Source organism: Sander vitreus, chromosome 14 (genome assembly GCF_031162955.1).
Source record: "Sander vitreus isolate 19-12246 chromosome 14, sanVit1, whole genome shotgun sequence".
NCBI lineage: Eukaryota > Metazoa > Chordata > Actinopteri > Perciformes > Percidae > Sander > Sander vitreus.
In genome coordinates this window covers 1,085,001-1,095,000 of record NC_135868.1, presented here as the reverse complement: position 1 = coordinate 1,095,000, position 10,000 = coordinate 1,085,001, and the positions used below count along the sequence as shown (strand labels likewise).

Here is a 10,000-nt window from a genome sequence, read left to right as displayed (position 1 = left end):
CACCAGAGCAGGGGGGGAATGAGAGGGGGGAAACGCCAGAGCAGGGGGAATGAGAGGGGGGAAACACCAGAGCAGGGGGGAACGAGAGGGGGGGAAACACCAGAGCAGGGGGAATGAGAGGGGGGAAACACCAGAGCAGGGGGGAATGAGAGGGGGAAACGCCAGAGAAAGGGGGGAATGAGAGTGAGAGGGGGAAACACCAGAGCAGGGGGAACGAGAATGAGAGGGGGGGGAAACACCAGAGCAGGGGGGAATGAGAGGGGAAACGCCAGAGCAGGGGGAACGAGAGGGGGGAAACACCAGAGCAGGGGGAATGAGAGGGGGAAACGCCAGAGCAAAGGGGGGAATGAGAATGAGAGGGGGAAACACCAGAGCAGGGGGAACGAGATGAGAGGGGGGAAACACCAGAGCAGGGGGAATGAGAATGAGGGGGGAAACACCAGAGCAGGGGGAACGAGAATGAGAGGGGGGAAACACCAGAGCAGGGGGAATGAGAGGGGGGAAACACCAGAGCAGGGGGAATGAAAGGGGGAACACCAGAGCAGGAGGAATGAGAATGAGAGGGGGGGAACACCAGAGCAGGGGGAATGAGAATGAGAGGGGGGAACACCAGAGCAGGGGGAATGAGAATGAGAGGGGGGGAACGCCAGAGCAAGGGGGAATGAGAGGGGGGAACACCAGAGCAGGGGGAATGAGAATGAGAGGGGGGAAACACCAGAGCAGGGGGAATGAGAGTGAGAGGGGGGAACACCAGAGCAGGGGGAATGAGAATGAGAGGGGGGAACACCAGAGCAGGGGGAATGAGAATGAGAGGGGGGAACACCAGAGCAAGGGGGAATGAGAGGGGGAAATGCCAGAGCAGGGGGAATGAGAATGAGAGGGGGAACACCAGAGCAGGGGGAATGAGAATGAGAGGGGGAAACGCCAGAGCAGGGGGAATGAGAGGGGGAAATGCCAGAGCAGGGGGAATGAGAATGAGAGGGGGAAACTCCAGAGCAGGGGGAATGAGAATGAGAGGGGGAAATGCCAGAGCAGGGGGAATGAGAGGGAGAGGGGGGGAACACCAGAGCAGGGGGAATGAGAGGGGGAAACGCCAGAGCAGGGGGAATGAGAATGAGAGGGGGAAACGCCAGAGCAGGGGGAATGAGAGGGGGAAACGCCAGAGCAGGGGGAATGAGAGGGAGAGGGGGGGAACACCAGAGCAGGGGGAATGAGAGGGGGAATATTCCTTTTTAAACCAAAGCGAAGCAGTGTAAATGTAGCCTAAATATTTTACATCCTTAGGGTCGTGTAAGAACGTGAAGAACGCTGAAAATTGTCTTCCAGCGTAAACATTTCTTTAGATACAGTTGTGATAAATGTCTCGTGAAAACGATGAAAATGGTGAACACGTCAAGAAGGAATTCTGTTAGAAGATAAACTCGTCTCAGACAACATGTTGTGCTTCTCCGTGTACCGTTCTGTTCTTTAAGAACAAACGTTTTTAGTATTTTAGGGTTGGACCGGTTTCTTTAAAGGCTCTGACACACCAACCCGACGGCCGACCGTCGGCAGAAAAGCCAGTCGGACTTATCTGTCTCCCGTTGGTCCAAAAAGTGCCTCAGAACACACCGAAGAGACCCCGACTTGAGCGTACGTTATGCGCGTGCGTGAGATGTAATACGTCTCCATAACAGGAGGCGGCGCTAATCTGTATTGTCGCCCAAAAAACTGAAAACCGGCAGCTGATTGGACAAACGCGTCACGTGGGTCTGGCTTCTCCCCGCCAATAACGGCGGCTCTTTCAGAATACGATCTCGCATTTTACGAAGATAGTTCACCGAAACGTGTTTCTGAAAACATTTTAAGCGAGAAATAGGCCGTGCAACTGCATTCAGATCAACAAAGGAACGAAAAGATTTCCGTCAGATTTTCATCAGATTGTCGTCAGATTTTGAGAGACTCATCCCACTCGCCATAACATAAGTGCACTGATTCGCTAGTCAAGGGCTAGCACTCCACCAATCAGATTGGTCATCGAGTCCGACTGCCCGCCCTTCAACGTTTCCTCCAACAGACGACGGCACGGAGCACACCGAACAGACTCGAGTCACCGACCTCGCCGGACTGTCCGACGGCCGATTATCGGGTTGGTGCGTCAGAGCCTTTATTTGAGTATCGGGTTGGTGCGTCAGAGCCTTTATTTGATTATCGGGTTGGTGCGTCAGCGCCTTTATTTGAGTATCGGGTTGGTGCGTCAGAGCCTTTATTTGAGTATCGGGTTGGTGCGTCAGCGCCTTTATTTGAGTATCGGGTTGGTGTGTCAGCGCCTTTATTTGAGTATCGAGCTGCTGTCAAACTTCAGGGACGTTCATCACCGTTTTTTAGCAGATATGTTTAATAATCGACATGTTTTTCTGAGGATTTAACACTTAATAGTGAATATCAAAACGTAATAGCATTGGGCTAACTTTGGGTGACTATTGATTATTTTCTCTGGAGATTTGCCAATCCTTTTTAGACGCACATTACATCATCCAAAGAAGTGGAAAGTAGTGGAGACAGAAATCCTAAATTATGCCTTCTAGAGCCCAAAATGATCACCTGGCATTTCGTAGAAAAACATCTCATAGTTTGTGGAGTTCTTTATTTTGTAATAATGCAATTCTGAATCTCGTTATTACGAGAGATTTGCAGCAGTGTGCTTTGTTTGTAATCAGATTACTTCATTTCCTCTAAAGTAATGTAATCTAATTGAAGTTTTTAAGTCCCCCCCCCCCTCGACTGAAACGACCTATTCAACGAGGAACAACCTCCATTGCCTATTTTTCAGGTAACTAAATGAATTTAGAGTATAAAACGTGAAGATAACGACAAACCCAACACATTTTTTTTGTCTGATCAGCAGCCGAAAATCCAAAAACGATTGAAGTTTCACCGAAAACGTTTAGAGTTTAACCCAATAAATGACTTGATGTCCTTCAAGGAATTGTTTACCTTCAAAAACGGATCCATAGCTGAGTTTGAGCGTGTGCTGGTTCAGAGTAAAATCCAGTAGAAGTCTTTTTCAGTTGAAGTTGTCTCAGGATTAAAAACCCAAAGTCGAAATGTGGACGCTTCCAGCCACAACCTGGCAAAGTCCCAAGTGTTGTACTTTCCCAGCTGCCCGTGAATGCAGCACGAGAAATCCGAGATCACGTAAAAAAAAAATCAGCTCAGAACAAATCCCGTAGAAACTTCAGAGTCGGTTGTGACGAGAACAGAACGGAGGTATAAACGAGAACATCGAATCCATGCAAATCCACGTCAGCGCCACGATTGGCCCAAAATGTTCTTCGACTCCAGCGGCGGAGATCACGTGAGATTTTGCGGAATCCAAAATGAAAGCAGCTGGTACAAGTTTCACTGTTAGGGGGTGTAATGATACATCCGATCTGAATCGATTCAATGATATACAATCCAATATCATCGGCATATATAGGATGCGTATTTATTTTGAAAATTCCCACTTTACCTTATATATCATCTGTAAGATGCCTTTTTATTTTATAATTCCCACTTTATATTTATTCTTTTATTAAAAAGAGCAGTTTGATTTTAATGTAACCCTTGTGTTGTCTTCCCCCGTCGACCACGCAACTTTTGGTTTTTCTGGGTCAAAATGTAAACTATTTTTCAACGTTTTGGACGTCTTTTTCGACACTTTTGTTGCCTTTTCACCGATGTTTTTGTCACTTTTTTTTCCCAACATTTTTTTCTGCACCTTTTGATCTTTTTGTGTGTTTTTTCCCCCGACATTTTTGTTACTTTTTTTCAACATTGACACCTGTAAAGCACAATGTTAAAATGAAAGTGATATAATATTTGGTATGTAGAAATATTTTTTGCATGCTACAATGTACACTGCATTAGAATGTACGGTGCGTTTTGGGGAAAAGGTTTGAATGCAGTGAATAGAAATAGGATGTGAATGCTCACCATTAGTCTGTAGAGGCATTAGTTCATTATCTGGCCATCATTATATTTGATACCATTATTTCCATGCATTTGTTCCTTTTTTATTTATATGTAAACTACAAATCTTTCAGTACCACTGTAGACTATTTATTTAGATTTAATCAAGTGCCGGAGTGAAATCTATTATATATATATATATATAGATATTTCTAAATATATAGAAAAACTATGTATTGCAGTATACTGAATACTTTTACTGATCCTGCCAAGATATTTTTTATGACAGATGACTATTTGTTGTTCTGTAAGAGCAGTTTGTGTGAATAGTCTTGGCTTATTGTTTTTTCAACATTATTTTATAATACAAAAATACAATAAATACAACTTGTGAAGAGCGTTGTAGGGAGCAATCCATGTTACTTTCTTTCGATTATTTGGTTGAAAGAAAAACCAAATTTCTGATATAGAAACTTTTTGAAAATGGGTCAGATTTGACCCGAGGACAACAAGGAGGCTTAAATGTCCGAAAGAGCTCCATTCCTAAACTGAACTGAATCGATATAATATCGTAACACGAAAGACATTAACCCTTGTGTGGTCTTCCCGTCGATCATTCTGGGTCAAAACTGAAAAATGTGCTTTTTTGGAACTTTTTCTGACATTTGTGTCGCTTTTTCTATGCTTTTGGCGCTTTTTTTTAAAAACATTTTTATCCCTCTTTTCAATGTTTTCTTTACTCATGGTCAATAAACCTAATTTAAATGACATTATACCTAATTTTTGAGTTTGAAAAAAAGCATACATTATGAAATACTTTGACTAATAGAATATTTAGAGAATAGATCAGAGGATGTTGAGTGAATCACAGACTGGTTGATGCCGTTTTGAAAACATCTAAAAAATGCTATGAAATTAAATAAATCAACCAAAATTCAGTGGATGTAATCATTAATCTTACCTGCGAAGAACATGGATGCATGGATGTATATGTTGTCTGGGTTCCATACAACGTACATGCATGCATGCAAGTTATTTTGGGGCAATTTGGTTGTTAAGAAACCCATATTTCTGATATAAAAAAAAACTTTGAAAACTGGTCAAATTTCACCCGAGGACAACACAAGGGTTAAGAAATCAGAAAATATTGTATCATTGTCCAAAGAATCGATTTATCGTGATAAAAGTTGTATTTTACACCCCTAATCAGTGTCTGACGAAGTTGTTGTCGTCATGGTCAGCGGTCACATGATGCCGTTGGTGACGTACTGGAAGGAGTCGTAGAGTTTGGTGGTGATGGAGCGCATGGATCCGTCCACAAGCTGCTCCACCAGTAGCTGCAGCTGTTCCTCCGTCAGAGACATGTGAAAGCGCTCCTTCAGGCCGCGGATGGTGCTGGAGCCGTGGAAACAGGGCAGGTGGGAACCTGTGGGAGGAAGTAAAACACACGTGGGAGGACACATCAGAATACTGGCTCGCCAACACGTGGGAGGACACGTCAGAATACTGGCTCGCCAACACGTGGGAGGACACGTCAGAATACTGGCTCGCCAACACGTGGGAGGACACATCAGAATACTGGCTCGCCAACACGTGGGAGGAGACGTCAGAATAGTGGCTCGCCAACATGTGGGAGGAGACGTCAGAATACTGGCTCGCTAACATGTGGGAGGAGACGTCACAATACTGGCTCACCAACACGTGGGTTCAGACGTCAGAATACTGGCTCGCCAACACGTGGAAGGACACGTCAGAATACTGGCTCGCCAACACGTGGGAAGACACGTCAGAATACTGGCTCGCTAACACGTGGGAGGACACGTCAGAATACTGGCTCGCCAACACGTGGGAGGACACGTCAGAATACTGGCTCGCCAACACGTGGGAAGACACGTCAGAATACTGGCTCGCCAACACGTGGGAGGAGACGTCAGAATACTGGCTCGCCAACACGTGGGAGGACACGTCAGAATACTGGCTCGCCAACACGTGGGAAGGACACGTCAGAATACTGGCTCGCCAACACGTGGGAGGACACGTCAGAATACTGGCTCGCCAACACGTGGGAGGAGACGTCAGAATACTGGCTCGCCAACACGTGGGAGGAGACGTCAGAATACTGGCTCACCAACACGTGGGAGGACACGTCAGAATACTGGCTCGCCAACACGTGGGTTCAGACGTCAGAATACTGGCTTGCTAACACGTGGGAGGAGATGTCAGAATACTGGCTCGCCAACACGTGAGAGGAGATGTCAGAATACTGGCTCGCTAACTGCTAACACAGCTAAGTCTTGGTATAGTATGTCGTAAATATGCTTACAAAAAGAAGTATGACATACTATACTATGCCTTTTTTATCACTTTTTTCGACATACTATACTATCACTTTTTATAAATTTCTTTTGTCAAAAAATGTGAATTTAAAAAAAAAAAAGTCAGTATATGGAGAGGTGCCAGTTTACCCTTGAGCAAGGCACCGAACCCCCAATGGCTCGGACGCCTTTAATGGGCAACCCCTCCTTTAGACATCTTTCCAACAGTGCATGTTGAGGACCTGTTTGTGCATGTGTGTATTTCGGGCCTATGTGTAAAGTTTAATAAAAAAAATGTCCCCCTGGGTGATCAATAAAACCTCTTCTTCTTTCTTCTTCAACAATTCATAGTTGAAGTCGAAAAAGTCATATATATATAGTCATAGAAAAAGTGATAAAAAGTCATAGTATAGTATGTCGAAAAAGTGATAAAAAGTCATAAAAAGTCATAGTATAGTATGTCGAAAAAGTGATAAAAAGTCATAGTATAGTATGTCGAAAAAGTGATAAAAAGTGATAAAAAGTCATAGTATAGTATGTCGAAAAAGTGATAAAAAGTCATAGTATAGTATGTCGAAAAAGTGATAAAAAGTCGTAGTATAGTATGTCGAAAAAGTGATAAAAAGTCATAGTATAGTATGTCGAAAAAGTGATAAAAAGTCAATAGTATGTCGAAAAAGTGATAAAAAGTGATAAAAAGTCATAATATAGTATGTCGAAAAAATCCTAAAAAGTCATAGTATAGTATGTCGAAAAAGTGATAAAAAGTGATAAAAAGTCATAGTATAGTATGTCGAAAAAGTGATAAAAAGTCATAGTATAGTATGTCGAAAAAGTGATAAAAAGTCATAGTATAGTACGTCGAAAAATGTAATTAAAAAAAAGTCATAGTATAGTATGTCGAAAAAGTGATAAAAAGTGATAAAAAGTCATAGTATAGTATGTCGAAAAAGTGATAAAAAGTGATAAAAAGTCATAGTATAGTATGTCGAAAAAGTGATAAAAAGTCATAAAAAGTCATAGTATAGTATGTCGAAAAAGTGATAAAAAGTCGTAGTATAGTATGTTGAAAAAGACAAAAAGTCATAGTATAGTATGTCGAAAAAGTGAAAAGTCGTAGTATAGTACGTCGAAAAATGTAATTAAAAAAAAGTCATAGTATAGTATGTCGAAAAAATCATAGTATATATATATATGATATGTAATCGAAAAACTGTAAATGTAACATGTCTGTTACCTTGCTGCATGATCTCCACTATCTGCAGAACCTTCTCCATGTGTTTCCTGGCAGCGATGAGACCCTGGAGCATCAACATCTTGTAGTAGATGAACATGTCGCCATTCAGACCGCCCATCACCTGAAACACACACACACACACATTCATGTCATCCAGTCATCCAATCACAGAGCCCGACGCCACTGAGGCAACAGTTCATTACAGAGCACATGTAAGTCCCGCCCCCACCGGAGGGGAAACAACTTGACATGATGTGTGTTAGCTCATCCCTTGTGTTGAGTTCTCGTCTGCAACTTTTGGTTTTTCTGGGTCAAAATTTTTAATTAAAACACTTTTTTTCAACCTTTTGTTGTCTTTTTCGACACTAATCTTGTCACTTTTCCCCATGTTTTTGTCGATTTTTTTCCCAAGTTTTTTTGTCACTATTTCCGACATTTGTCAATTTTTTTGTCAATTTTTTGGATGTTTTTGTCGATTTTTTCAGCGATTTTTTTGGATGTTTTTGTCGATTTTTTTTGGATGTTTTTGTCGATTTCTTTCCCAGGTTTTTTGTCACTATTTCCGACATTTTTGTCAATTTTTTGGATGTTTTTGTCGATTTTTTTTGTCAATTTTTTGGATTTTTTTGTCGATTTTTTTGTCGATTTTTTCCCTTGTGTGTGTGTGTGTGTCTGTGCCTGTCTGTGTGTGTCTGTGTGTGTGTGTCTCTGTGCGTTTTTTAAGCTTTATCCAACATTTTTGTCGTCTTTTTTTTGTCTTTTTAAATGCTATAAAATTCAATAAAAGTAGTGAACTGATCATTTATTTTACCTGTGATGAGAAATGGTTGAAAGAAACTGTTTCTGATGTAGAACACGTTAAAAAAAAATGTGTTTTTGACAACAGGACAGTTAACTCACAGACACATACTGGAGTTAACCTAAAACTGACATTTGGACGTTTGACTTGGTAACAAAATGTGTAACAAAAAACGTACTGTGGACATAACGTTAGCTTAGCGTCTTCCCATTCTCTCTGTTGATTCCTCACGTCTGTATACAGTTCTGTCTTCATAAAAAGCTCAGTTTTTCGGGTCGGCAGCTTATAAAAACTTAACTTCTGGGTTCTTTACATTGTTAGTAGTTCATCCCACCACGCAGCAGCTTTTAGGCTCTGTGTCTACTTCAACGAAAACAAATAAAAAACCCGTTCGCTCACATCGACGAACTCTGAGGTGAGTTTGAAGGCGGACGTCTCGAAGCCGAGGTTCCGAGGAGAGCTGGAGAGGATGAAGCCGAAGTCGATGTGGATGATGTGGCCCTCAGAGTCCAGCAGGATGTTCCCGTTATGTCTGCAGTCACCAGTTACATATCAGACAGAGAGACTGTTAGCCTAGCTTAGCACAAAGACTGTTAGCCTAGCACAAAGACTCTTAGCCTAGCTTAGCACAGTGTCTTAGTGTCTCTGTGCCTGTGTGTGTGCATGTGTGTGTCTCTGTGCCTGTTCGTGTGTGTGTGTGTCTCTGTGCCTGTGTGTGTGTGTGTGTGTGTGTGTGTGTGTGTGTGTGTGTGTGTGTGTGTGTGTGTGTGTCTCTGTGTGTGTGTGTGTCTCTGTGTGTGTGTGTGTGTGTGTGTGTGTGTGTGTGTTCGTGTGTGTGTGTGTGTCTCTGTGTGTGTGTGTGTGTGTGTGTGTGTGTGTGTGTGTGTCTCTGTGCCTGTGTGTCTCTCTGTGTGTCTGTGTGTGTGTCTGTGTGTGTCTGTGTGTCTGTGTGTCTCTGTGTGTGTGTGTGTGTGTCTCTGTGTGTGTGTGTGTGTGTGTGTGTCTCTGTGTGTGTGTGTCTGTGTGTGTGTGTGTGTCTGTGTGTGTGTGTGTGTGTGTGTGTGTGTGTGTGTGTGTGTGTGTGTGTGTGTGTGTGTGTGTGTGTGTGTGTGTCTCACCTGTCTTTGACCTGCAGCAGGTAGCAGATGAGGCTGTATCCGGCGCAGCTCTGGACGAAGTTCCTCTGCGCGGTGAGGAACTCTTCGGTGGTGAAGCTGCCGTGTTCCTGCAGGAAGTAGTCGAGCAGAGACAGCTGGCTTTGTTTACGCACCTGACGGAGGAAACAAACACACAACTAGGTCAACACTTGGTGTCCCCAAACCTTCAACATGGCTCCAAACTCTTCCTTATGTCAGAGAAATGTCAATGATTTGCTGATAAACATTTTAAAGAGCCCGTATTCTGCTCATTTTCAGGTTCATCAGAACAGGTTGACATGGTTTCATATATTTGTTGTTCTGCTCATTGCTGCAGCTCCTCTTTTCACCCTGTGTTCAGGTCTCTGTTTTAGCTACAGAGTGAGACCTCTCACTGCTGGAACATCTTTGTTGGGAGTCGCACATGCTCAGTAGCTAGGTAAGGACTACACGCTCAGTAGCTAGGTAAGGACTACATGCTCAGTAGCTAGGTAAGGACTACATGCTCAGTAGCTAGGTAAGGACTACATGCTCAGTAGCTAGGTAAGGACTACACGCTCAGTAGTTAGGTAAGGACTAC

General features: G+C 43.1%; 1 protein-coding gene across 2 annotated transcripts in view; it reads right to left on the bottom strand.

Moving 5' to 3' along the window:
* Positions 1–10,000, bottom strand: part of LOC144528654 (phosphatidylinositol 4-kinase beta-like) — a 32,218-nt gene that overhangs the window by 3,637 nt on the left and 18,581 nt on the right. The window contains exons 11-14 of one of the 2 annotated variants that reach the window (XR_013502920.1): positions 9,403–9,554; positions 8,684–8,816; positions 7,486–7,606; positions 2,977–5,359 (exon numbers count right to left, since the gene is read on the bottom strand). Coding sequence is in view for 1 of the 2 variants with exons in the window: in XM_078267392.1 (XP_078123518.1) it covers positions 5,178–5,359; positions 7,486–7,606; positions 8,684–8,816; positions 9,403–9,554 (588 nt within the window). In the remaining variant the exon portion in view is untranslated. Of the gene's footprint in view, positions 1–2,119; positions 5,360–7,485; positions 7,607–8,683; positions 8,817–9,402; positions 9,555–10,000 lie in introns of those variants that run through there. The other variant, XM_078267392.1, reaches the window with a different exon arrangement.